We start from the raw sequence: 27,245 nt of genomic DNA on the forward strand, positions 1-27,245 counted from the left end.
CCGCGGACCTCCCCCTCGCGTGCTGCAGCCTCGGGCGCCCCTCAGCGGCAGTCTTGCCTGGTGACCTTTGGTCACCTGGCTGGGGAAGGAAGGGTAGGGACAGCCCCTCCCCCTCTCCCGGAACGACGCGTTTCCACAGCATGCCACGCTGCCCCTACGTCCACCATCAAAGCGCTCTGGCATTATTGAGCACCAATCGCGTTTCAGGCACTAATTTTCACAACAACCTTGCAGGGCGGTTATTATTAGCCGCCTATTCAGAGGAGGAACCTGCGGCTTAGAGACGTTAAATAACTTGTCCAGAGCCATACAGCTAGGAAGTCAAGACGCCCGGGGTTTGAACTGCCCCTCCTCTCATCTCTGACTTCAACAGGTCTTCAGGCAATCTCCTCTGGGAAGCCTTCCCTGATTGCCCCATCTTTGCCGTGTTCACTCCTGCCTCTCCTCTGCTGGCCCTGCGTGGTTTGGCCCCTCCTGCGTTCTGAGTCACCGTTTCCCACCTAACCCCTCCTCATTCAGCGTGTTCAAGCCACGGTGCTTTCTGTTTCTCTTCCTTAAATATACCAAACTTGTCCCTGCCTCCCACTCTCTGCATCTGTCCTGTCTGGCTGGCTCCTTGTCACATGACCTCCTTGACACCCTAGCTAAAGTAGCTGTGCAGTCTCTCACATAATGCCCCTTTATTTCCCTCCAAGCACCATCTCTCGAACATGATTATATTCATTTACTTGCTTCCTAGTTCATCAGCCACCCTCCACTAGAATGTCAATGTCATGAGGACAAAACCATGTTTGTCACTTTCTTTGCAATATCCTGAGGCTGACTCGGTGCCTGGTGCAAGTTGTAGACACCCACTCATCACAGTAACCTCAGGACACACACCCAGTGATAAGACGGTGACTTCACAGTTGGGCTGGAATGACATGGACCCCGTTCTTCTAAAACAGGAGAAGGTTGGGAAGTCACCACCTCGTGACCATTTGGGATTCGGTTTGTCTGGGACTTTCCCAGCTTGGACTGTGGTCAGTGTGCACAGTTTCTGTATTGGCCAGGAGGGGCTGTGCCCAAGCTGATGCCTGCCTTCCTGAATGGGCTACGGGGAGTCACAGTCAATTCCTAGAGTCGCCAGGAAGCTAAGAAAAGAACTTCATCACTGCTCACGTTTAATTAGGTAAAACAAGTCCTAGGCCACTCCTCACCTCCAGGGGGCAGGAAAACTTCCCTCCTACCACGTTCCAGGAAGAAGAAATGGAGTATCTGTGACCAGGCTAAAAGACTACGCTCCATCTTTATCTTTATGTGTGTGTGTGTTTTTTTTAAGACAGTACAGACTTTCCGGGGCAGGGAGTTTGCTATTATCATTGCAACGCACAATTCTGCATTCTATACCCTGGGTTTGGGGCCTTGCGTGTAGGTTTCTGCAGGATTTCCGAGGATATCTATTTCGTGCCCTCCTCTTCAGGGCAGAATCAGGATCTTATTCACTGTGGTATCCCCTACATACAGGACAGAGTGGAGCATTAGCGAAGTTCAAGAAGTGGTAGTTTAACAAACAAAGATCAGACTCCCAAGTTCTGTTCCTTGTCCTACACTGGGCTCAGGGGTGGTCATCCTCTCTAGGCCATGGCTGCTACAGAACAGGGATCCCTGAAAGCAATGGAAATCTCAAAACAACAGAAACAACATGACTGCTCTGCTGTCAGAAGAAAAGTCTGTACAATTGTCATGTAACTGTCGAGGCCAAAGGAGCAGCCAGGAAGGCCGAAAAGATCTCTGGGATATATGTACTCAGTAGTTGGCAGAATGCCCATGTTGGTTCCTTGGTCTGTGTGAGGAGAGTTTTCTCAGAGGTGAAGGTCAAGTGAAAGCCCCTGAAAGTTGCCTCCTACCCACCTAGCTTAGCCAAGATAAGTAAAAAAACAAAAACAAAAACAAAAAAACAATATCACATGGACAAGGGAAATGCAGAGATTAGTGCTACCCATGGAGACCTAAAGCATCTGGAGTTGGGGATGGACCCCATCGTATCCCTATTTAATTCATCAGTCTGATCTTTAAAAAATACAGAAAATGGTAGTGGATTGCTACAAACTCAACCAAGGGGTAGTCCCATTTACAGCTTCCATGCTGGTGTCCTTGCTAGCGTGGATCAGCACGGCCTCAGGGACCCAGAGGCTGGCCTTCTATTTGACCACTCATATCAGGAACCATTGACATTCACAGGGAAGGACAGCCATTCACATTTATGGTCTTGCCCCAGGCCAGTGGTCACTCTCCCACCGAAGGGCCCTGGCCATCTGGACATTTGACAGAACATTGCAATGACATCCTACTAATCTGGCTGGCTGAACGAGAAGTAACAAGTAAATGAAGACCTCGATGAAACATATGTGCTTCCGAATCGGGTGGAATATAAACCCCGGGAAGATGTGGGGGCTTGCCACATCAGTGGAGTTTAGGTCTGGGGCATACCAGAACATCCCTTCCAAAGTAAAGGACAAACGACTGCATCTTGAATACCCCATTGCAGGGAAGGAAACACAATGCAAAAACTCACTCTTTGGGATCTGGAGGCAGTATATTCTACACCTGAGAATTCTGCGCTGACCCATACATGTCTGGATGACGTAAAAGGAAAGAGCTGTCCCATGGACCACAGGGCTCACAGACCCTATAATATTAGAGGCATAGATGGTGAATAAAGATGCTGTGTGAGGTTTATGGCAAGCCCTAGTGGGAAATCCATCATGTACACCCCTAGGGTTCTAGAGCAACGCCAGGCCACCTATAGCAGAAAATTATATATACATTCCAAAAGCAATTCCGCTAGGCTACTGGACCCTGGTGGAGAGAACTAGGGGACATCAGGGACCATAAGGCCAGAGCTGCCCCTAATGAACTGGGTTCTATCGGGCTTGCTGAGTGGTAAATTCATGTGGGCCCAGCAGATTATAAGCGATATGTTGTACCTCCATATCATCCACCCCCGTCACACCAGCACCTCTCCCTCATTCACACCTATGACCTATCCAAGAGGTCCCTCGTGACCAGCTGACAAAGGAAAAAGGCTAAGCTTGATCGGAAATGAGCTGACTCCTTATCAGATGTCTCATATGGCCTCTCATACCCTCTAGTTCACTTGCTGTGAGCAAAGCCAGCTGCCATGTTGTGAGATGTCCTGTGGGGAGGCCCACATGGCAGGGAAGTAAGAGGACCCCCTCCAATAGCCAGTGTGAAATCGAGTCCTCATCCAACAGTCTGGGAGGAACTGATTCCTGCAACATGAGGCAGCTTGGAGGTGGATCCTTCCCAAGCTGAGCCTCTCCGATGAGACTGAGGCCCCCGCCAGCACCTTGACAGCAGCAGTGTGAGAGATCTTGAGGCAGAGACACCCTGCTAAGCCACAGCCAGATCCCAGACCCCTAGACACAGTCATTGCTTCAGGCTGCTGGATTCCAGGATAATTTGCTATAAGGCGATAGATAACTAATACAGTCCCATCCACCATCTCTTCTCTGGCTTTTCCCCAGCAGCTCCCAGCATCCCATCTCCTGCCCAGAGTCCTTTGTTGGTGCCTCCTAACTGTCAGTGTTTCCCAGGTCCCAGGCCTGGGTCTTCTCACTGTGCTCACTCTCTGGATTGTCCAACCACTCTCAAGACAATCTACAGCTGAGGCCCAAACTCCCTCTCCAGGTCCAGACCCGAGCATTGGATGACCTCCTGGAAATCTCCACTCAGGGCCCATGTTCAACACAGCCAGAAACAAACATCCTCTTTGCCCCCAAATTTGTCTTCCCTCTGAGCTCCCCATCTCAGAGGTGGTGCCATCATCCACCTAGTCTCCTAAGCCAGAATCCTCGTGTCATCCGGGATGCCTCCCTTTTGCCTGTCCTCAATACCCAATGCCAATAGATTCTCTCTTCTAAGTATCTCTGGGATATTTCCAGTCTTCATCATCCCTCCTGCACCTACGCTGCCGATCCATCCAGAGATGCTTCCTCACTGCCGCGCTCACCAAGGGACCTGCCCTAGCTTGAGCTAGCTGCCTGTAACTGGAGAGAGGACAGCAGCAACGGTCTCCAGTTTGGTTCAATCCACCACCACCCAGGAGCAGCCTGAGGGATTCTCCTTTCCTGGGCATCGCAAGCTGTTTAACCGAAACTACAGAAATGCCTAGAGATCCCCGCTGCGCCGTGCTCTCTTATATATTTACAGTTGTCGTTCTTTGTATCTGGAACATCTCGGTATCTTTGCTTCCCTCAGTCAAAATAACTTACTAGAACACCAAATGTGGCCTCCTACAATCCTGGAGCTGTTTTGGTGCTTGAAGAATTCGGCCTGAGGGCTTTTGGAGTAGCTGAAACAGACTTTCTGTTCATAAGACCTCAGGAAACAGGGCTCTCTGAGCCTCGGTTGCCCCATCTGTAAAATGTCCACAGGGTGGCGAAGGTCGCGCAGGCAGCAGGTGGCGCTGGTCTTCATTGCCCCCACCCGCAGCTCCAGCTCCCACGCCTCTGCTGGTCAAAGCGCTGAGAACGGCTGAGGGAAGGCCGGGCAGGGGAGGGGCCTCGGAGGCGAGGGCGGGGCCTCCTCCTTTGGCCCGCCCCCCGCGCACGCAGAAAAGGCTTACGTCACGCACGACGCTGTGTTCTTTCGGACGCTTCGCGGGCTCGGGCGGGTCACGTGAGCCGCTTTTCGCGCGAAAACTGGTTGTTGCCGGAGTGGCGGCGGGGAGCGAGGCGCTACCATGGCGGTGAGCGCGCGTTTGCCGTGCGGAGGGGAGCGGGCCTGGGGGGCGGCGGGTGGTCCCCGCGACCCGGCACGTCTGCCTGGGGCCAGGGGCGCGGGCGGTGCGGGCGCGCTCCGGGAACTGGGGCGAGGGGCTGCGCGCTTCTGGTTCTCAGGCTCTTTTCGCCGCGCTCGGTCCCCCCGGGAAGGGGCCTCCGGATGAGGTTGGGTCCCTGGGCTCGGGTCGGGAGCTGATTTCTCCCTTGTACTCGTCCCTTGTGGGGTTTGCAAAGCCAGCGGGCCCCGCGCCAAGCTGGGAGCTCGGAATTCCTTAACTCGAGCTAAGTGGCCCACCCGGCCACTATCATTCACCCACCGCGCACATGCTTGTGGGGCACCCTCTCTGTGCCTGGCGCTGGGTGTACACAAGACAGACACGGTCCCGCCATCTTCGCGCACGTATTGTGGTATTTTTTGTCCATTTGTCTTATTTATTGTCTTCTCTCCACCAGTCTGTACGTTCCAGATCTCTGAGGTTTCAGTCACTCTTGTATTGTGTTTCCTATCGCAGTGTCTTGCATGTTGTGGGTGCTTTCATGGGTGGGAAGGCGGGCTTACAGGAGAGGAAGGCAGAGGGAGTAGAGAAACAGGTACATAAGCAAATGAGATGTGCTTAGTGACTGGTCCTGGAGAAGGGAAATGGGAGTGAGTGGCTGCAGTGTTTGAGTAAGTGATACTTGAGCTGCTTCCTGTGTGCTCACAAGCCATTGGCTCAGCTCACTGGAGAGCATTCCAGGCAGAGGGAACATCTAAGGGCAGAGTTTTGAGCCTGACAGGGTTTGGAGTGTCAGGGGCACAGGGTCACAGGTAGAGAGAGAGGGCTGCCTTATGGGAAGCTAAGTGAGCCCTCACGAGTTCTCCGTCCTCCATTGCAGGGGTCATCTGAGTCCTACACTGTGGCATCCAGCCCAGCCCGGCGGCTGCGAAACGATCCTCTCACTTCCAGCCCTGGGCGAAGCTCCCGTCGCACCGATGCCCTGACCTCCAGCCCTGGTCGTGATCTTCCCCCTTTTGAGGATGAGTCTGAGGGACTTCTAGGTACAGAAGGACCCCTGGATGAAGAGGAAGAAGATGGAGAGGAGCTTATCGGAGATGGCATGGAGAGGTATTTTCATTCAAGGCCAGGCACTCAGCAGACGGTTTTTGCGGAGAGCTCGTGGGTTGTGTCCAGTGACCTTGCTTTGGGTGCAGGGGTAGCAGATGAATCAGAGTATCCTTGTCTGTGAGTGCACCTTGATGGCAGGGTCTAGGGGGAGACAGGTTCATGGAGCCACAGCATAGGTCCCTGTAACTTGCTGAATCTTCATCTGGGTCCTGAGACCTGGGTGAGCCTCAGCTCCATAAGATGTGCATCCCAGGGGATGCAAGGGGTCTCTAATATGATGGACCACGTCCAGGATGCCAAGGGTGACTTGGAACAACAGGAAGAGGAGGCAGCTGAGTGTTTTTCTGCAACTTGTTTTTTGCCACTTCTTTTCTGCAACTGAAACTGTGCGGGGGTACCTGATGAATCAAGATTTCTTTTTTTATTTAGATATTTTTTTTAACGTTTACTTATTATTGAGAAACAGAGACAGAGGATGAGCATGGGAGGGGCAGAGAGAAGGGGAGACACAGAATCCCAGTCAGGCTCCAGGCTCCGAGCTGTCAGCACAGAGCCTGACGTGGGGCTCGAACTCACCAACTGCGAGATCATGACCTGAGACGAAGTCGGACGCTCAACCGACTGAGCCACCCAGGTGCCCCCTTTGGGACCTTCTTTTACTCTGACTCAGGGGTTCCAAATGTGGTGTGTTTGAGAGCACTGTACAGGCCATCCTATAATCCATGGAGAGTACCCTTTGTGAGCCACCCGAGGGACTTGCGAGGGCTCTCTGGACCTTTCAGATCTTTGCTTTAAGCATCATTACCCTAGATGATGAGACTGTTGTGCCATGCGTGTCACACTGTGGAAGGAATTGGGAGTCTTTGGACAGATGCTCTGAATTTTTTATGTGAACATATGTTTTCCATTCTCTTTGGCATATATCTAGGGACGGAATTGCTAGCTCATACAGGAACTCTGTGGTTAATTTTTTTTTTTTAATCCTAGTTAACATACAGTGCAATTATTGGTTTCAGGAGTAGAATTCAGTGATTCGTTACTTATATACAATACCTAGTATTCATCCCAACAAGTGCCCTCCCTCCTTAATACCCATCACCCATCTAGCCCCTCTCTCACCCATGTCCCTCCGTCAACCCTCAGTTTGTTCTTGATCATTAAGAGTCTCTTATGGTTTGTTTCCCTCTCCTTTTTTAAAATCCCCTTGCCATATGTTCATCTGTTCTGTTTCTTAAATTCCACATACGAATGAAATCATATGGTACTTACCTTTCTCTGACTAATTTTGCTTAGCATAATTTACTTTAGCTCCATCCATGTTGTAGCAAATGGCAAGATTTCATTCTTTTTTTTTTTAATTTTTTTTTTTTTAATGTTTATTTTTGAGACAGAGGGAGACAGAGCGCAAATGGGGGAGGGACAGAGAGAGAGGGAGACACAGAATCTGAAACAGGCTCCAGGCTCTAAGCTGTCAGCACAGAGCTCGACGCGGGGCTTGAACCCATGAACCGTGAGATCATGACCTGAGCCGAAGTTGGACGCTTAACCGACTGAGCCACCCAGGCACCCCAAGATTTCATTCTTTTTGATGGCTGAGTGACATTCCAGTGTGTGTGTGTGTGTGTGTATGTATATATACACACACACCCCACATCTTTATCCGTTCATCAGTCAATGGACATTTGGGCTCTTTGCATAGTTTGGTTATTGTTCATAGTGCTGCTATAAACATCAGGGTGCATGTACCCCTTCAATTCTGTATTTTTGTATCTTCTGGGTAAATGCTTAGTAGTACAATTGCTGGATATGGGGTAGTTCTATTTTTAACTTTTTGTTTGTTTATTTATTTATTTATTTATTTATTTTTTCAACGTTTATTTATTTTTGAGACAGAGAGAGACAGAGCATGAACAGGGGAGGGGCAGAGAGAGAGGGAGACACAGAATCTGAAACGGGCTCCAGGCCCTGAGCTGTCAGCACAGAGCCCGACGCGGGGCTCGAACTCACGGACTGCGAGATCATGACCTGAGCTGAAGTCGGCCGCCTAACCAACTGAGCCACCCAGGCGCCCCTATTCTTAACTTTTTAAGAAACCTCCATACTCTTCTCCAGAATGGCTACACCAGTTTGCATTCCCACCGACAGTGTGAGAGTGTTCCCCTTTCTCCGCATCCTTGCCAACATCTGTTGTTGCCTGAGTTGTTAATGTTAGCCTTTCTGACAGGTGTGAGATGTTATCTCTTTGTGGTTTTGATTTGTATTTCCCTGATCATGAGTCATGTTGAGCATTTTTTCATGTGTCTGTTGGCCATCTGGATGTCTTTGGAGAAGTGTCTGTTCCTGTCTTTTGCCCATTTCTTCATTGGATTATTTGTTTTTTGGGTGTTGAGTTTGATAAGTTCTTTACAGATTTTTGGATACTAACCCTTTATCTGATACATTGTTTGCAAATATCTTCTCCCATTCTGTCGGTTGCCTTTTAGTTTTGCTGATTGTTTTCTTCTCTGTGCAGAAGGTTTTTATTTTGATGAGGTCCCAGTAGTTCGTTTTTGCTTTTGTTTCCCTTGCCTCCAGAGACATGTTGAGTAAGAAGTTGCTGCGGCCAAGATCAAAGAGGTTTTTGCCTGTATTCTCTAGGATTTTGATGGCTTCCTGTCTCACATTTAGGTCTTTTTTTTTTTTTTTTTTTTTTTTTTTAAATTTTTTTTCAACGTTTTTTATTTATTTTTGGGACAGAGAGAGACAGAGCATGAACGGGGGAGGGGCAGAGAGAGAGGGAGACACAGAATCAGAAACAGGCTCCAGGCTCCGAGCCATTAGCCCAGAGCCTGACGCGGGGCTCGAACTCACGGACCGCGAGATCGTGACCTGGCTGAAATCGGACGCTTAACCGACTGCGCCACCCAGGCGCCCCTCACATTTAGGTCTTTCATCCATTTTGAGTTTAGTTTTGTGCGTGGTGTAAGAAAGTGGTCCAGGTTCATTCTTCTGCATGTCGCTGTCCAGTTTTCCCAGCACCACTTGCTGAAGAGACTATCTTTATTCCATTGGGTATTCCTTCCTGCTTTGTCAAAGATTAGGTGGCCATACGTTTGTGGGTCCATTTCTGGGTTCTCTATTTGGTTCCATTGATCTGAGTGTCTGTTTTTTGTGCCAGAGTTGTAAGTTTTTAAAATTTATTCTGGATACAGGTCCTTTATCAGATACGCAGTTTGCAAATATTGTCTTCTCAATCTGGCTTTTTTTTCTTAACCATTTCTTAATGGTGTCTTTTGAGGCACAAAAGCTTTTAATTTTGATTATGTTCAGTTCTTTAGTTTTAATATGGACCAATTAGAATTTCACGGAGGACAGAGGACATCTCATGTGACTTAAAATTCTCAAAGAACTAGACATATACCATTTAACTGAAAACATTTAAGCATTTGGAAATGGATCAGCCCAGAAATGTACCTGGCTCTGGGATCTGTTTCTGGCATCAGCAGTGTGGAATTACTTATTCTGAGTTTACTGCAGAGAAAAGAAAGGGGGGTGCAGTTCCTCCAATCACCACTTTGAAAAAAGGGAGAATTCCAGAAGATTGGGGGGGGAGGGGGGAGTGTAGTATCGTATCTGAGAATGAGCCTGCAGTTTGTGGTTGGATGTATTTGATGCCCAACTCTGCTGAGCGACTTTTGGCAAAAGCCCCATTACCCCCGTAATCCAATTTCCTCATCTTTCAAATGGAATAATGGTGTCTACCTCCCAGAATTGTAGGGAGGAAAGCCGTGCTTCACTCTCATGGGTTCTTTGTTCAGGCAACATTCATTCCCCCTTCAAATATCTGGTAGGTGACTGGAAAATGAGCCCTTGAAGATCTTAAGGGTAGCTGAGATGGTTGAGCCAGTGTGTGGACGTTTCAGAGAAGCTGGTTTGGCAGATGTCAATAGATGACCCTCCCAGAACTTCCAGGGGCTTGGGGCGGAATTGTCTGGGAGGAGGAAGGTGTGGGGAAAATGTCTGCCTTGTTGGGGGGCTGGGGTTGGCTGCCTGAAGGTTTTGGGGTTCCTCCAATTCCTGTTTCTTTCGGGATGCTCAAAGCTGTCTGGAGATCTGTCCCCTTTTTTTATTGTGGTTAAATACACGTAACACAAAATTCACCCTCTTTAAGTGTTCAATCCAGTGGCATCAAGTATACTCACACTGTTGTGTCACCATCTCTGCCACCCATCTCCAGAACTTTTTCCTCCTTCCAAACTGAATCCTGCAGAATTTGCCCTTTGGGGATTGGCTTATTTCCCTGAGCATATTTGTCCTCAAGATTCACCCATGTTTAGGGGCGCCTGGGTGGCTCAGTTTGTTAAGTGTCTGACTTCAGCTCAGGTCATGACTCGCAGTCTGTGGGAGACTGTGCTGACAGCTCAGAGCCTAGAGCCCACTTCAGATTCTGTGTCTCCCTCTCTCTCTCTGCCCCCTCCCCACTTGTGCTCTGTCTCTGTCTCTCTCTCTCAAAAATAAATAAACATAAAAAAACACAAAAAAGATTCACCCATGTTTAGCGTGTCAGACTGTTTTTCCTTTTGAAGACTGAAATATACTCCATTGTATACACAGACCAAGATTTCTTCTGGCCTGCCCAGCCTGGGGCTCCTGAGCCTTCTGGAGCAAGCCCACTTCTGGAGGTGTGGGGGGGGTTGTTTTGGTCTTGATAACTAACAGGGTCCATTCCGGGGCTCTCTCAGGGACTATCGTGCCATCCCGGAGCTGGATGCCTACGAGGCCGAGGGACTGGCCCTGGATGATGAGGACGTAGAGGAGCTGACGGCCAGTCAGAGGGAGGCAGCGGAGCGGGCCATGAGGCAGCGTGACCGAGAGGCTGGCCGGGGCCTGGGCCGCATGCGCCGTGGGCTCCTGTACGGTAGGTTCGAAGGTCTGCAACCTCCAAGGGTGCAAGGCTGGTCCTAGCTTCCAGAGCCTAGGGGAGCTGGGAAAAGCAGTTCTGGGGAAGGCCTCACTTGAGGGTATCCCTTTGGCCTCCAGACAGCGACGAGGAAGACGAGGAGCGCCCCTCCCGGAAGCGCCGCCAGGTGGAGCGGGCCACGGAGGAGGGCGAGGAGGACGAGGACATGATTGAGAGCATTGAGAACCTGGAGGACCTCAAGGGCCACTCTGTGCGTGAATGGGTGAGCATGGCAGGCCCACGCCTGGAGATCCACCACCGCTTTAAGAACTTCCTGCGCACCCATGTGGACAGCCATGGCCACAACGTCTTCAAGGAGCGCATCAGTGACATGTGCAAAGGTGTGGCTTCCGAGCATCCCCGCGTCCCCTCCGCTCACTCAGTCCGCTTTTCAGAGTTCTCCTGCAGCAGGCCATTTGCATGGGCCTTTAACGGCACATTTAATAGGGGTGGGAAGTGTGGGGAATACTGGGTAACTTGCCTGTAGCTAGACAGGAGCTACCACCTGAAGCTGGAGATGTCTGTCTTTTAGGCGAATACAAAATGTGTGTCTGCACTAGGATGCTCACTGGCTGTCCAGGGACACCAGCTGGACCACAGAAATGTTTTTGAGTGCTTAATAGGCGGCCGGTTTCATGTAAAAGTCTGGATTACTAGTTCAGTCAGAAAGTAGCATGTTTCCGTGTGGCCGGAATTACATGTAAAAGGAGGCACACAGATCTTGGTTCCCTGCTGTCCACTCCGCCCCCTTTTGTTTTGTATTTGACACAGTTTAGTCACAGGTTTCCTTCGTGGCCCTCTTAGGCATTTTGAGTTTGCAACGCTCCTGTAAACATCACCCTGTGCATTTCACTTGATGTAATTTTGCGCTACGCTGTGTGACATCTGCATTTTACAGTTTGGGAAGCCGAGGCTCAGGATGTGTCACTTGCCTGAGTCACGTAGCTAAAGCAGGGCAGGCTTAGAAGTCAGGGCTGGGGTTGCCAGCCCCAAGCCAAGGATTTGGGTGGGCAGGCCTTCTTCCCCGCGCAGTGAGATGGAAAGTGCCTGCTGTGTCCACGGCTGAGCTCTGTGCTTAGTCTCTTTTTCCTGCCTCCAGAGAACCGCGAGAGCCTGGTGGTGAACTACGAGGACCTGGCGGCCCGGGAGCACGTCCTGGCCTACTTCCTGCCTGAGGCACCTGCAGAGCTGCTGCAGATCTTTGATGAGGCTGCCCTGGAGGTTGTGCTGGCCATGTACCCCAAGTACGACCGCATCGCCAGCCACATCCATGTGCGCATCTCCCACCTGCCTCTGGTAGAGGAGCTGCGCTCGCTCAGGTGAGCCGAGGGCAGGGCAAGCCTCAGGGTCCGGGTCCTTAGCACCCTGCTGTGGCTTCATTCGGGGGAGCTCCAGCAGGGCCACGGAGGTGTGGGCAGGCTGGCTTCAGCTGAGGAGAGAGTCCTCACCCCCTGTGCTCTGGCACTGGGGCGCAATGGGATGACCCTGGGTTTTCTGGATCCACCTACTTACCGCTCTGACCTCTGCAGGGCACGGGTCACGCATCTGGCCTCCAGGACTCTGATATTCTCGCTCTCGTGTCTGCAGGCAGCTGCACCTCAACCAGCTGATCCGCACCAGTGGGGTGGTGACCAGCTGCACCGGTGTCCTGCCCCAGCTCAGCATGGTCAAGTACAACTGCAACAAGTGTAACTTTGTGCTGGGGCCCTTCTGTCAGTCTCAGAACCAGGAGGTGAAGCCGGGCTCCTGCCCCGAGTGCCAGTCAGCTGGCCCCTTTGAAGTCAACATGGAAGAGGTGAGAGACCATCCTGTGCCCACTGTTGGCTGCTCTCTTCCTGTCTGTGCAGGATGGAAGTGTGTATGGCCGCACCCTGAGGTGAACCAGATCTATCTGGCTAGTCTGTTTAGTTTGGCCCAGGTGTTTTTTGAGAATTTAAGCCAATATTTTAAGCAGATAATTTTATTTAAAACATCAGAGTTGATGGCTTTCTTTAAAAAAATGAGAAGCTCTGGAAAATTGGGCTCACTCTTACCTGGCTGCACCCTTAGCAAGGCACCTGCTTTCCCGTCCCTCACCCACATGGGGCTTCCCCTTGACGACCCTGGTACCTACCTCTCTGACAGCCTCCCACTGGGGGCCTCTAGATGGTGACTGCCTCAGACACTGCTGTGCCGTATTCAGGAGGTCCTGCTGAAAGTCTCTGGGCTGTTTGCCTTTGTACTTGAATGACTTCATCTGTAGAGTGGGGGTCATCACAGTACTTTTAGGGGACGCCCAGATTGCCTGCTTAGCTCGTCTTTTTTTTTTAACGTTTATTTATTTTTGAGAGCGAGAGTGTGAGCAGGGAAGGGGCCGGGGGAGGGGGGCAGAGGATCCAAAGTGGGCTCTGTACTGACAGCAGTGAGATCACGACCTGAGCTGAAGTCAGACGCTCAACCGACTGAGCCACCCATACGCCCCTTAGCTTATCCTCCTTAAGAGTCCACCTTCACAGAAGCTTCTTGAGAAGTCTTGTACACAGGAGCAGAGTTTCAGGCTCTGCTTCTAAACAAGTAGTAATTACAGTTGAAGCTTCTGGAGTACTTGCAAGGTACCGAGTGGTGGGTGATGTGTAATTTCACACCCTTTGAGGCAGGTGGTATTACTGACCCCTAGGTCACCCAGCTAGGAAGAGGTCCAAAGGATTTGAACTCCGGATTTTGATCCAGACTGTGTGCTTCCGACGGCTGTATTTTGTGGCCTCTTTGCTAGACAGTGAAATAACGGATGTTACATTGCACAGCACGACGTTAGCCTGTGACGTTTGGCAGTAGAGCCAACGCTTAGTGGAGCTCACCGTCTTGGTTGGCATTGATGTGTTTTTGACATATGGCACGATTTAACCATGAGGTTGCACTCAGAGCGTTAGCATCCCCATTCTGCAGAAAACACATAGAGAGGGGACATCACTTGCCAAAGATCACACAGCCTAAGCCATGGAGCTAAGATTTGAACCGGGGCAGCCTGGTTCCAGCATCCATGTGCACAAGGGCTGGGTTACATAGCATTTAGCAGGTGCTTGACTGTCTAGCAGTAGGGAGGCATCCACAGGGGTGGTGGCAGGGGTGGGGACCGTCCACTCATATGTTGGTCACAGCAGGCTCATTCCCTGCTGTCTTTCACTCTCCGTTTTCTAGTGAGTTGGTAGAAAGAAGAACCATGTCTGTTTTCCCTCCTCATGGGGCTGTGGCCAAGGTCGGGTGGCATAATAAGTCAGTGTTTGGAGGGGTGCAAGGTTGGCCATGCAGAGACAGGCTCCTGTGACCTTGTGTTTGCCCCACACAGACCGTGTATCAGAACTACCAGCGCATTCGGATTCAGGAGAGTCCCGGCAAAGTGGCGGCCGGCCGGCTGCCCCGCTCCAAGGACGCGATCCTCCTCGCCGATCTGGTGGACAGCTGCAAGCCAGGAGATGAGATAGTAAGTGGCCCGGAGCAGGCGCGGAGGGAGCCCAGTTGCTAGGGAAATCAGCATGAGCATCTGTGGTGTGGAGAGGGTTGGAGAGGGTTGCTGGCAGTGGGGGCGTCGGCTGAGGCTGGTTCTTCCACTGCTGAGAGGAAGACCCCTCGGTCCTTGTAAAGGCTGGCGGGTTGGAACGTAGGAGTTAGTTTTGCTTTGGCCGTCTGGGTTACTTGTCTCGGCGCCTGGCGTGGAGGACTTGGGGATGACTTGGGAAGGAGGACGCGCCCCTGGGTCTGACCCAGGGCTGGCCCTCTGGCTTGGCTCCCTTCTCCCAGGAGCTGACTGGCATCTACCACAACAACTACGATGGCTCCCTCAACACGGCCAACGGCTTCCCCGTGTTTGCCACTGTCATCTTAGCCAACCACGTGGCCAAGAAGGACAACAAGGTTGCCGTGGGGGAACTGACAGATGAAGATGTGAAGATGATCACCAGCCTCTCCAAGGACCAGCAGATCGGGGAGAAGGCAGGTGGAAGGCCGGACGGGATTGCCATGCTCCCAGAGGTGGCTGGGGGCCCACTGCCCCAGAACCACGGTCTTAATTCCCCGGGTCCTGGAGTCTGGGCTCCCTTCCTGGCGTCAGTTCGGAAAACTTGCCTTGATGGGGGGGACTGTACCGCTATTTGCGTGGGATGGGGCTGTGGTGAGGAGTCAGTGGATGGAGTGGAGCTTGGGCTCAAAGCTGAAACAGGTGCCGCGTGGGGGGGTGGGGAGTGCGCCCTGCTACCAGACTCCTCCCCACAGTGGTTTCTCTAGGAAGGACTCAACCCCAGCGTGGTTTCGGGGTTTCTTTGTTTTAATTGTGGATGTTGTCACTGAAGGTTGGGGAGCTGGGATGTATGTTTCACCTGCTCAGGTATCGCTTAGCTCCCAGGTCGGGAAGTGTTCTCCTCAAGCTCATGGCTGTCCTCCATCTTTTTTTCGTTCTCTCTTCCTGTTCAGCGTTTAACGCAGAACAGCGTAGCCTTCTTTTTGCCTCTGCTCTTCTGCAGAGCCAGACCCTTGGTTCAGTGCAGCTTCCATTTGGCTTGTTTAACAAATGGGATCCTTCCCTTGAGGGTAGGGCCACATGTGACACACCTCTGTCACCTCCACCTGGGCCACTAGGATTTGGGGTACCACCAGGAGGCGGGTGCTTTCCCAGCCTTGGACGACAAGAACCTCATTCTGTCAGCACACTCAGTCCTTGGATGCCTTTTATGGCCACAGTCTAGGATCTTGGTGGGAAATCCGGCACAGTCCTGGCCCTCATGGGGCTCATAGTTAATCAGGATCCCCAATACCAAGAAAGAAAACAATGGAACAGGATCTTCTCACAAAATCGGTACCATGGGAAGATGGTTACAACCCATGATTCTTTGGTTCCCACGCTTCCCAGAGGAAAATGAGTGCTAATGCAGTGGACATGTTTTCAGACTCTCCGTGAGTATCTCAGCCAGTTTCTCCAGGAACAGAGACCCAGCCCTCCCTGCTGGGTGGCCTGGCACACATCAGCCGTGTTCATGTGCGCCTGACCTGCCACGGGAGCCCCGTGCTTCTAGGACACTTTGGCAGCACCCCTCTTTCTCTCTGCTTCAGTTCTTGCCGCTCTCCCGCTTTGTCAAGGAGACGAGGACGGCAGCAGATGAGAGCGTGGGAGACAGGATGTAGTTGAAGGCGGGCCCCACACGTGCCCTGTGCCCCAGACTTCCAGAATTGCTCGTAGTTGTCGCAGCATAGAAAGCTGTGCCGCACTTCTGGGCCTTGGTAGCTGCTGTTGCGTCTGCCTCCTTGTCTGTGTAGCTAACTTCTTCAGGTGCACACGTGTGGGCTATCAGTGTACTGACTGCTCAGTTTCAGTTACACCTGCACGCTTACACGGTGACTCTCTCAGCGTTGGAGAGGGTGACTTCTAAAGAGAGGCCCTTTATTTATTTATTTTTATTTTTAGAGCGCGGTTGGAGGGTGAGAGAGAGACACACAGACAGACACTGAGGCAGGCTCCACACCCAGTGCAGAGACCAGCGTGGGGCTTGGGGCTTGGTCCCATGACCTGGGGTCATGACCTGAACTGAAATCAAGAGTCGGACGCTCAACTGACTGAGCTACCCAGGCACTCCTAAAGAGAGGTCCTTTAGAAGGATCTGGAGGGGATTCTTTTTTTTTCTTTTAATTTTTTTTTTTTAACGTTTATTTATTATTGAGAGACCGAGCATGAGCAGGGGAGGGGCAGAGGGAGAGGGAGACACAGAATCTGAAGCAGGCTCCAGCCTCTGAGCTGTCAGCACAGAGCCCGATGCATAAGATCATGACCTGAGCCGAAGTTGGATGCTTAACTGACTGAGCCACCCAGGCGCCCCTGAAAGGGATTCTTCTAGAGAGGATGACATCTCTGTGGGACCCCTTTCTGAGCCCCCATGGGTAAAGGAAGACCAGATGATACCAGGAAGGGTTGATCTGTACTGGCCCCATCTTTAGTCCAGTGTCAGGGTGGATGTTTTCACCAATAACTTGTTCAAAGACAGAAACTACACTCAAGTTTTCGGGAACAAACTGAAAGAACGGATGACAGGCAGGATCCAAAAATGGTGGGGCTCCTTTGAACTATCGAAGCCAGAGGTTTGCAAATTGGTAGCCTGTGGGCCACATGCTGCCTGCCAGCAGGTTTTGTTCAGTTGGTATGTGGTTCTGTGTTTCCTTTTCTTTTTAGTTTGCGTTTATTTTTGAATGAGTTATCATCCTTAGCAGTCCAAGAGTTTTCACCTAAAGATCCAGAAGCCATCCAAGCATCCATCAGTGCTAGGTCTGTGTTGCTCTCCAGCAGTGACAGACAGGAGCCAAGCAGCAGCTGCCTTGCAGACGGGGCGTGCTCCCTGCTGTCTGCCCCAGCCACCCACTTCTCTGTTCTCTGCAGCCTGAATAACTCGAGTGTGCAAAAACCCAGGGCATTTGATTTTGTGGGCCCTCGTCCGTGATAGATATTTCTACCGACATATCAAGGGATGTAGTTCACGCCTAACACTTAAATTGCAAAGAACTAATGGGAGCATTGGTGTGCAGCCAGTCTCTTTAGTTTGGATTTCAGCCCAACCCTTGGTGTGATCAGATGGGCTGCTTGCATCTGGGTAGTAGGATCCGCAGGCAGAGTTGTTACAAAGATTACATAGATGTGCACACACAAATGCTCCACTGTTGTGTGCTCAGCAGGGAGCTGTTACTGCACGTCCGTACAGAAGTTAGACTACTTGTTCAAAACGTGGATGGGTGTCCCAAAGGCATAAAGAACCGTAGGAAGATAAGCACCGTCTCGTGTTCACAGTCGCGGTGCAGTTGGGGGCTTGTCTCCTCTTTCTGGCGGGGTATTCTGCGTGGGGAGCGGGAACAGTGCGTATTGAGAGTTAATAGCATGAGCTTCAGAGTCAGAGGAATCTGGGGTCAGGTCCTGCCTGTCTCATTTAGGAACAGACAGTTGTCTGCCCAGAGCCTTGGTTTGTTTCCTCCTTTGTGACATGGAGGCCCCAGGATCATGAGGTTTAAATGGAATACTTCACGGGAAGCGTGTCCTTCCTCGACAGGTCTGGGTTTAGTCTCACCCTTCTTACCAGCCATTAAGGTTGCCTGTTACTCGCTCAGACCAGCTAGGTCAGTGACAGGACAGTGTGGGCTTTAGCATGGTTGCTTCCTTGCCCTCTAATCTACAGGAGGCCCATCTGGATGCAGTGGGTGCTTTGCAGGAGGGGAGCTGAGCCTGGGAAACTGGTGCATAGCAGGCAGGAAGGGGGCCTGCTGCTCTTGGTGCTGGAGGGAGACATTACCTCATCCACGCAGGGGCACTTCATACGGGAACAGCCCTGAGAAGCGGTCTGGGTAAAGAGAGGTCAGGGACAAGTGGCCTTGGCACAGCCACAGGACGCACAGGAGGAGGAGACGTCCATGGCAGATCGTGTCTCCTGACACTCCCAGCACAAGTGAGGGTGTCGTGGCAGAATCATGCACACTGAGCATGAAGCACCTACTTGACGCTCTCTAGGTAGTTTCCAGGTAGCAACAACAGTCCTATAGTGGAGGTGTCACATGTACCCGTCTTATTGGTGAGTAAACTGAGGCACGGATTAAATAAGCCTCCACGCCGCACAGCTGCTAATGGCAGAGGCAGGATCCCCATTGGGCAGTGTGGTCTGAGCCCGCGCTCCAGGGACAGCTCTCTGCTCCCTCTCCGTCAGTTACTGCGGCTGGGGGAGGACGCCTGTGTGCATGCTGGCTTACGGTGAGTTCTGTGCACGCCCAAGCACAAGTCCTGACCTGACTATTAAAACTTTACCGCACAAACTTCTGGATGTAGGCGTGGAGCAGCACAGTGAGCCCCACATATCCTTCCCCCGGCTCCACTGGTTGCTGCAGTCGTGCCAGCCTTGTGTCCCCTCGGGTCCACTCGTTACTGTGAGGCCACTTTCCGATGCAGCATCTGCAACCAAGGATCTCTGACAGGCCCTCTCTGCTGAACCTAACCCCAACTCTGCAGCCACACTTTAAAAAACTAATTCGCAGTTCTGTAATACCAAGTATTTGGTTGGTCTCCACATTTCCCTGATTATCCTACTTCTTTTTTTTTTTTTACAAGTTTTCCTGGACTTGATCCCCAGGGAAGGCCCCCACATTGTGACGGATTAATCTCTTAAGTCTCAATCTTTTTAGGTCCCCTCTCCATCTCCTCTTTTCTTGCAAGTTTTTTTTTTAAGGTTTTACTTATTTATTTGAGAGAGGGAGAGAATGAGTTGGGGAGGGACAGAGATAGAGAGGAACAGGGGATACGAAGCAGGCTCTGTGATGAGAGCAGAGAGCCTGATGTGGGACTCAAACTCAAGAACCACGAGACCATGACCTGAGCCAAAGTCAGACGCTTAACCAACTAAGCCACCCAGGTGCCCTCTTGCAATTTGTTTGTGGAAAAATTTGGGTCGTCTGCCTGCTAAATTTTCCACAGTCTGGTGTTGCCGATTGTGCCCTTGTTGAACATGTTCCTGGGCCACCCGCTTTCTGTGAATTGTTACTGAGCTGTGCAGGCTTACCCAGTCTCCAGGTTGATGGGTTTTTTTCTTCTTTTGGTGTGGGGGCGGGGGGTGGCGCGGTAAGACTGCATCAGGGGCCTGTGTTCCCACCGGGGACATGTGCCTTGCCTCTCTGTGACATTAGCCACTGATGATCCTTGGCTAAACCCATGCATTCATCAGGGGTTGCAAAATGATGGTCTTCTAATTCCAAATCCTTCTTCATTCATTTTCTAGAATCCTTATTTGTAGAGAAGCTTCTTTCTGTTAATTTTTGGACTGTCCCTGGGTTAAGGTCCAGCAGGAAAAGCAGGAGGGTGCTTGATTCTTTCCCTTTGTTTACCAGTTTTCAAAATAAGCAATGGTCCCCTCCCGGGGTGACCACTGAATGTCATTACAAATTAACGAATATCTGTGTTATTGAGGCTCCAGGTGATGCCCAGCGTGTCCCTCTAGTGGCCAGTATGAAGCCTGTTGTATTGGCTCCTGAGTGGTGTCGTCGTGACCCCAGTTGTCTGTGATGGCTTTCTTCTTTCTCTTGCAAGACACTGCCATTTCTCCAAATAGCCCTGTGGGATGTATAATTTTCTCTCAGTGGGAAATGGTATTTAGAGATGGCAGCCTGTCACACATACCAGGCCTGGACTACCGTTCACCAGTTAACGCTCTATGTCCTCTCCTTGGGCTAGGTCTTGCGGAAAATGTTAGGGCCAAGGAAAGAACCAGCAAAAGCGTACATGTGGAACCGACTTCCGCTCCTAACTTACTACATAAAATCACAGCAGGAGGCATTTCTGGCACAGTGCCAGTGGTGCTGGCAGATCCTCTTTCCGGAAGGACCTTCTGGTCACACTGTCCTCTGGCAGCAGGGGAAAGCAGCCGTGCCTGGGATAAACCGCTGACCCCTAGCTCCAGCTCTGAGAATTGGATTTCTCCCACCTTCACTCCACCTTTTGGGCAGTCCAGAGGGAGCAATTCTGGCCTGTGGAGCAGGCAGGATCCAGCCTGGTGGGTCTCCCTCAGGATTTTCAGCACTGATTTTCCTGCTCCAGTGTCTCCTTCCCCACTGGGGCCGGCTGCACTGCCGGCTGCCTTGGTGTGACCTGTAAGGAGGGAAGGATGTGCAGTGCTTGTGCAGAGCTCCTCAGTTCAGAAGGCAGGTCGAGAACAGTAAAGGCATGCAGGTGGAGGTGGAAATTCCTTCCTGCTGGCGAGACATTTCTCTGATGTCTCTGGTATTATCTTTATTTGATGTTGTTTCAAATCTTAGGATGTTTTATTTATTTTTTGTTTTTTAGGTAGCATGTGCACACATTGGGCAGAGGGGCAGAGGGAGGGGCAGAGAGAATCTTAAGCAGGCTCCACACTCAGCACAGAGCACGACGTGGGGCTCGATCCTACAACCCTGGGATCATGACCTGAGCCCAAATCAGGAGTCGGACTCTCAACTGACTGAGCCACCCGGGCGCCGTGGTGTGGTCATTTGGGGGCTGGAGGTGTCCCCATTCCCTGAGACTGGAGCGTGGGGGGGACCTGCTGTGTGTGTCAGCTTGGCCCAGACGCAGAGCACAGGTGCCGTTCTCATTGGCTCTTTTCCTTCGTTGCAGATCTTCGCCAGTATTGCTCCTTCCGTCTATGGGCACGAAGACATCAAGAGAGGCCTGGCGCTGGCTCTGTTTGGAGGGGAGCCTAAAAACCCAGGTGAGTGGCGCTTGGGTGCCACCCACCTTTCCTCTGCACGGGTGTCCGTAGGAGCCAGCATTGTGGGTATTAGACAAGGCAGGACTCTGCATTTAAAGGCCGGGCGCCTGGGGAGAAAGCACATATTAACAGACGGCCAGACCATGTATGGCTTGGTCGTTGTGGGCGGAGCGTAGTCCATGGCCATGGCTCTTTGGGTGGTTTTAACTATAAAAATAACACGGGGGCACCTGGGTGGCTCAGTCAGTTAAGCATCCGACTGGCTCAGGTCATGATCTTGCGGTTCATGAGTTTGAGCCCTGCATTAGGCTGTGTGCTGTTTGCACAGAGTCTGCTTTGGATTCTGTGTCTTCCTCTCTCTCTGCCCTTCCCCTGTGCACACATGTGCACATTCTCTCTCAAAAATAAACGTTTAAAAAATAATAATACGTGAATATGTTTTGATATTCTTAAATTGTTAGAAGTCACAGAAAGGTTAAAGTCACTGCTGACCATGTTTCTTTCTTTCTTTCTTTCTTTCTTTCTTTTTTTAAGTTTACTTATCTTGAGAGAGAGAGAGAATCCCATGCAGGCTCTGCACTCTACGTGCACAGCGCAGCCCAGCCCAACTCAGGGCTCAAACCCACGAAACCAAGAGCCAGGCACTTAACCGACAGCCACCCAAGCGCCCAGTTTCTAAGCCGGTCCCGTTTGTGGTCTTTCCTCTGAATTGTGTGGTGTGTGCCCTAACCTTTGCACGGGCGTTCACATAGACTTACATGCATACGTCTACAAAAACCAGAAGAATTTCGTGGCATGTGTGTATATGTCTCTGTTTACAAACGTAGTAATTTCCTGTAGCGTGTGTTAGTGATTGTGTAAAATACTTGCCTTACCTTTTCTGCCCAGTAGCAGGTTTGTGTTGGTGCCCACTGAGCTGGCTTATTCTCCCGTGACTGCGTTGTGGCCTCCATAGCCTAGCGTACGTAGCCGTCCCAGGTGGAGAACATTTGCATTGCCTCCAGTCGCTTAACATTGACTGAGAGCATTATACAGGCGTCCCTGTGCACCCATTTCTCTGGGTCCAGTGCTCAGAAGTGGGATTGCTAGCCCTAGGGTATCACGTCCCTTTCTAAAAGAATGTGCTTCGCATAAGCAGGCTGAGAAATTCGCGATAACCCAGCTACACCTCGCACCCCTCTCCTCTTTTACATCCCCACCTCTGTCCCTGCCTCCAGGGGGTAAGCACAAGGTGCGAGGTGACATCAACGTGCTCTTGTGTGGAGATCCCGGCACAGCCAAGTCTCAGTTCCTCAAATACGTCGAGAAAGTGTCTAGCCGTGCCATCTTTACCACTGGCCAGGGGGCTTCAGCCGTGGGCCTCACAGCGTATGTCCAGCGACACCCTGTCAGCAGGGAGTGGACCTTAGAGGCTGGAGCCCTGGTTCTGGCTGACCGAGGAGTGTGTCTCATCGATGAATTTGACAAGGTGGGCCCCTGGGCCACATGGTGATGGTACTGGGGAGGTGTTGGCTTAGCCCCGAGTGGGGGAACAAATGTTCATGGGATAGCAGTCGGGGCAAAGCATCATGCAGTTGGACATTTGCAGATGAATGACCAGGACAGAACCAGCATCCACGAGGCCATGGAGCAGCAGAGCATCTCCATCTCCAAGGCCGGCATCGTCACCTCCCTGCAGGCTCGCTGCACCATCATTGCTGCGGCGAACCCCATAGGTACGCCAGGCACGACAGCCATGGGGGTTGGGGCTCTGCCCCAGGGAGGCAAGACCCGGAGAGGTCCTGCCTCGGGAAGCAGGAGCCTGCAGCCTCCCTTGGCCAGTCCCAGGGTCCGAGGAAGGAAGGAACTGAGCATCAGTAAACCTTCCTCTCTTTGGTTCTTGCTGGGGGGAGGGGGCGGCGTGGAAGCAGGACGTGGGATCTTTTGTTGGGCTGTGTTCTCAGAACCAGTTTTGGACATTTTCCTTAGAAGACAAGAATTTAGTGCATTGTCTCCACTGGAGTCGAGTTGATTGTTGGTCCCAGCCAGCACGGAGGTGAAGCCCGGGCACCCCGCCCACTTATTCTAGGTTTTTTCCTGCTGGGAGACGGTTACACATTCGATGAAAAGGCTATGTCAGGGAAGGGCTCAGGGAAAGACCTCAACGTCTTGTCAAGCATGCCTGACAGTTGCAGGCACTGAGTGTTCATCCTCTTCCAAGGTCGTCTTTCTGTTTTGTCTCTGAAGCGACTTGGGGCTGGCAAGAACTCTCTGCTCAGGAGATGAGCATGAGCCCTGATGGAGAGGTGCCTTTGTGTTATAGGAGGCCGCTATGACCCCTCGCTCACCTTCTCAGAAAACGTGGACCTCACGGAGCCCATCATTTCCCGCTTCGACATCCTGTGTGTGGTGAGGGACACAGTGGACCCAGTCCAGGTACACAGTCCCATGTCTCGGGCCCCGTGCAGCAAGCTGCAGGGACCTTGAGTGAGGATCAGAGCCCGGGTTGTACTAGTTGCAAGGAAAGGGACACCATTCAGACCGTGGTGTTTGTCAGGGAGTCAGCCTCGGTTTCTTTCCTTCACTGGCCTGTGCCCACCGCCCAGCCGACATGGTCCCCACTCTGTCACTAGGCCCTGCTGGCCCCACCAACTGTACCCACGTGCTTCTCCTGCATCCCTGCTGCAATCCGGGTGCCAGCTTCTCTTGCTCTGACCCGAAGCTGCCATGTCTGGTGGTGGGTCTCTTGGCTTCTGCTCCCAAGATGGAAGGTGGAAGCTGGCCCATCTTCTGGAAGCATAAGGTGGATGGATCATGCCTTTTCTTAACTTGCTGTCAGCTTCTAGTGTAACTAGCAGAGAATCCGCTGGCCCTACAAGGACTCCTGTGGACCTGTCTCCTCCTCGTGCCCTTTGCTTCGTCCACCCCAGCCACACTGCCCTCTCTCCCTCCCCTGCGGACGCCAGGCTTTGTGTTGTCAGCATGCTCGGCTCTCTTTCTGGAGTGTTCTTCCTAGATTGCCGCACGGCTGTGGCGCTCTGGCGGCCTCAGCTGGAGGGATCTCCTCGGGCCTCAATCTCAGGCATGTTACTCTCTGGGTATCTCAGAAGCCGTGTCTGTTCCCTCTCCCCTCACTAGGAGGCAAGCTCCGTGCGGAATTCTGTCATGTGCACTGGTCACCCCCGGCACCCACCGCCGCGTGGCCACAGCAGATGTAGGATGGCACCGTTGGGAGAGTGTCATTCCCGAGCCACCTGCGGCTTTCACTTCTGGTGAGCTGACCTACCCTGGGCCAGGTCACAAGACTCATCCTGTGGCCTGGCCTCTCCTGTCTCGTCTTAGGATGAGATGCTGGCCCGTTTTGTGGTTGGCAGCCATATCAGACACCACCCCAACAACAAGGAGGAGGAGCTGGGCAGCAGTGGCACCCAGGAGCCCGCCATGCCCAACACGTATGGTGTGGAGCCCCTGCCGCAGGAGGTCCTGAAGAAGTACATCATCTATGCCAAGGAGAGGGTCCACCCGAAGCTCAACCAGATGGACCAGGACAAGGTGGCCCAGATGTACAGTGATCTGAGGAAAGAGTCCATGGTGAGCGCCCAGGGTCGGGGCAGGGGGGTGGGCTGCAGAGAGGGAAGCACGGCAGAAGCTTCCTCAGCTGTGCGGTTCATCTCAGAAGTGCCAGTGTGACTTTCCTCTAAGAACTGCTACGTAGATACTGTAGCCATCCTATTGCAGATGGAGTGTGAATGCGTCTGTCTGCATGGTATGGGGCCCCGGGTCTCTGGAGTGTTGGCCAGTTCCGGGCTGACTTTGTATGAATCTCCCCCAAATGAACGCACAATCTGAGCGAGTGTTAGTTCTTTCGTAGCAGAGTGGAATTTAGAGGCGGCCTGTGTGCCACTGGAATGCAGAATTCGTGTAGACTGGTGGGTCTCACCTACCTCGTCAAGGCGACAGCTGCTGGGTTTCTTTTTTTTTTGCCTTTTTGTCAGGTCTTTGGTGAGCATTCAACTTAGTTTTTATAGAGACGGCTATATTCTCTCACGTACACGGGAATGTGCAGTACTTCCCACCTGGCAGAAGCCAGTACAGCTGGCCAGAAACATCGCGCGCTTGGGGTGGGAGGGGGCACACGAGTGAGCTTGTAGGAGAGAAGATGCGGGTGGGATAGGGGCGGGCCACAAGCATCCGGCATCCATGGGGGCCCCCAGCACGCTTCGAGAAGGGTGGGAGGTGTGAGTTCACCCAGTGGCTCCATCGACTTCTGCCACAGGAGCCACCAGCCGTGCCACTTCTCCATTTTCCTCGCCTGTCTCCCCGCTGCAGGCGACAGGCAGCATCCCCATCACGGTGCGGCACATCGAGTCCATGATCCGCATGGCAGAGGCCCACGCGCGCATCCACCTGCGCGACTATGTGATAGAGGATGACGTCAGCATGGCCATCCGCGTGATGCTGGAGAGCTTCATCGACACACAGAAGTTCAGCGTCATGCGCAGCATGAGGAAGGTGGGTGGGAGCTGCGGCGAGGGCCCATGGGAACGTGGCCTGCAGGGGGAGGGGGTGCTGCTCATCACAGGCGGCCATGGTGGGCATCCCAAGGCTCTGGCCCAGACCAGAACTTTGCTGTCCTTCCCGGCTGCTCTGGCAGGTCATGACAGGAGTGTGTTAGAAGTGGAGGCCGGTCATCCTGTAGTGGTCTCGAGGGCCCTGGTAGGGAAGGGCATCACTGGACTTCGGCTGTTCTCTGCAGACTTTCGCGCGCTACCTCTCGTTCCGGCGAGACAACAACGAGCTCCTGCTGTTCATACTGAAGCAGTTGGTGGCAGAGCAGGTGACATACCAGCGCAACCGCTTTGGGGCCCAGCAGGACACGATCGAAGTTCCCGAGAAGGACTTGGTGGACAAGGTATGGGCACAGAGGGGAGGAAGGGCAGGGCTGCTTCCTGGGGGGGCTGTCCATCACCTTTGGGGGCAAGAAGTCCTTGTTTCCTCATTAAGGTGGGCAGGTCTTGGATGGGAGCCGTTTATTGAGTGTCCATGGCATGCTGAGCACCACGCGCTTTCGCTCTTGAGCGTGGCGAAACAAGGTGATGAGGCCGCCATCGCCTCTTACAGACGAGATGGGCACAGTGTGACTAAGTGACTGAGGAGCTGGTCCCTGCTCACAGGCCATCGGCAGAGCTGAGACTCCAAGCCCTGTGTCTGGCTCCAGACCCTGGCCCAGTCGCCTCTGCTCTGCTTGACTGCCACCCTCCCCCCGGCCAGGAACGGGCCTGAGAAACTGCGCCAGGACCGAAGGCTGTGCTGCAGACGAGCAGAAGTTCATGCCCACGGCTCACTCTGACGTTTTCTCTTTTTAGGCTCGTCAGATCAATATCCACAACCTGTCTGCTTTTTATGACAGCGAGCTCTTTAGGATGAACAGGTTCAGCCATGACCTGAAACGGAGGATGATCCTTCAGCAGTTCTGAGGCCCGGGGCCAGTGCAGGAGGCTGTTGAGACGCCAGCCAGGCAAGCAGACCGGTGCTGCCCTCACGCTGCCTGGGGGGCACAGAGCTGACCGCCGAGGGACTCGGGGGAGTGCCAGCACTCGTGGCTGAACTGTCCAGCATCACCTCCAGTCTCCTGGGCTCAGGCTGGGCTGGGGATGGGGGTGTTTGTTTCATGGGCTCTACTTTCTGCTTCTCGCGCCGTTGTGGGTGGGCACGCTTTGCCAATGTTCCTCTCTGAGCTGCTCGATGGCCCACTGGCTCCCGGAGGTTTGTCTCCACTTTGTTCCGTGGATCATAGTCGCGCGTTTCCAGAGTACTGTGGTCTGTTTTATGTGACTGAGAGTATGAGGGTGTCACGAGGACTGTTGTTGCCTCTTGGTGTGAGTTCCTATCCTGGGTGCTTCTGCCACTTGTGCCAAAGAGCACGTTGAAGGTATTCCTAGTGTTTTTCTGAAACCAGTCCTGCAGGTTTCTCTGGGCTTCTGTGAGTAGAGACGATGTGTGGGCAGGAGGGCACGCAACCTGGGGCCAGCACCTTTGGTCTCTGTAACAGGGATTGCTCTGGTCTAGCCGGGGCTGACCGTCATCCTTGTCGTGTTAATCTGTTTTCTCCTCTTAGGCATTTCCCCGTCATCTTGTACATACAGTTTTTGTTCTGTAGTTTTAACTTTTAATAAAATGAAATAAAGTCTAAATACTGGTA

General features: G+C 52.4%; 1 protein-coding gene across 1 annotated transcript; it reads left to right on the forward strand.

Annotated features, from left to right (window-relative positions):
• Positions 1 to 4,628: 4,628 nt before the first annotated feature.
• On the forward strand, positions 4,629 to 27,245 carry MCM2 (minichromosome maintenance complex component 2). Its single transcript, XM_058725771.1, has 16 exons — positions 4,629 to 4,753; positions 5,664 to 5,893; positions 10,615 to 10,790; positions 10,913 to 11,173; positions 11,932 to 12,151; positions 12,420 to 12,627; positions 14,158 to 14,292; positions 14,610 to 14,801; positions 20,971 to 21,064; positions 22,282 to 22,532; positions 22,653 to 22,779; positions 23,367 to 23,479; positions 24,386 to 24,634; positions 25,373 to 25,555; positions 25,800 to 25,955; positions 26,410 to 27,245. Exons 1-16 carry the CDS (start codon positions 4,748 to 4,750, stop codon positions 26,518 to 26,520), a joined length of 2,712 nt encoding a protein of 903 aa, XP_058581754.1. The 5' UTR covers positions 4,629 to 4,747; the 3' UTR covers positions 26,521 to 27,245.

This window comes from Neofelis nebulosa, chromosome 4, assembly GCF_028018385.1.
Source record: "Neofelis nebulosa isolate mNeoNeb1 chromosome 4, mNeoNeb1.pri, whole genome shotgun sequence".
NCBI lineage: Eukaryota > Metazoa > Chordata > Mammalia > Carnivora > Felidae > Neofelis > Neofelis nebulosa.

Bases quoted from the DNA above. Each gene is read 5' to 3' on its own strand.
- MCM2 (XM_058725771.1), top strand. The intron at 22,533-22,652 runs GTGGGCCCCTGG...GGACATTTGCAG, and splicing joins TCATCGATGAATTTGACAAG to ATGAATGACCAGGACAGAAC. The intron at 22,780-23,366 runs GTACGCCAGGCA...TTTGTGTTATAG, and splicing joins TGCTGCGGCGAACCCCATAG to GAGGCCGCTATGACCCCTCG.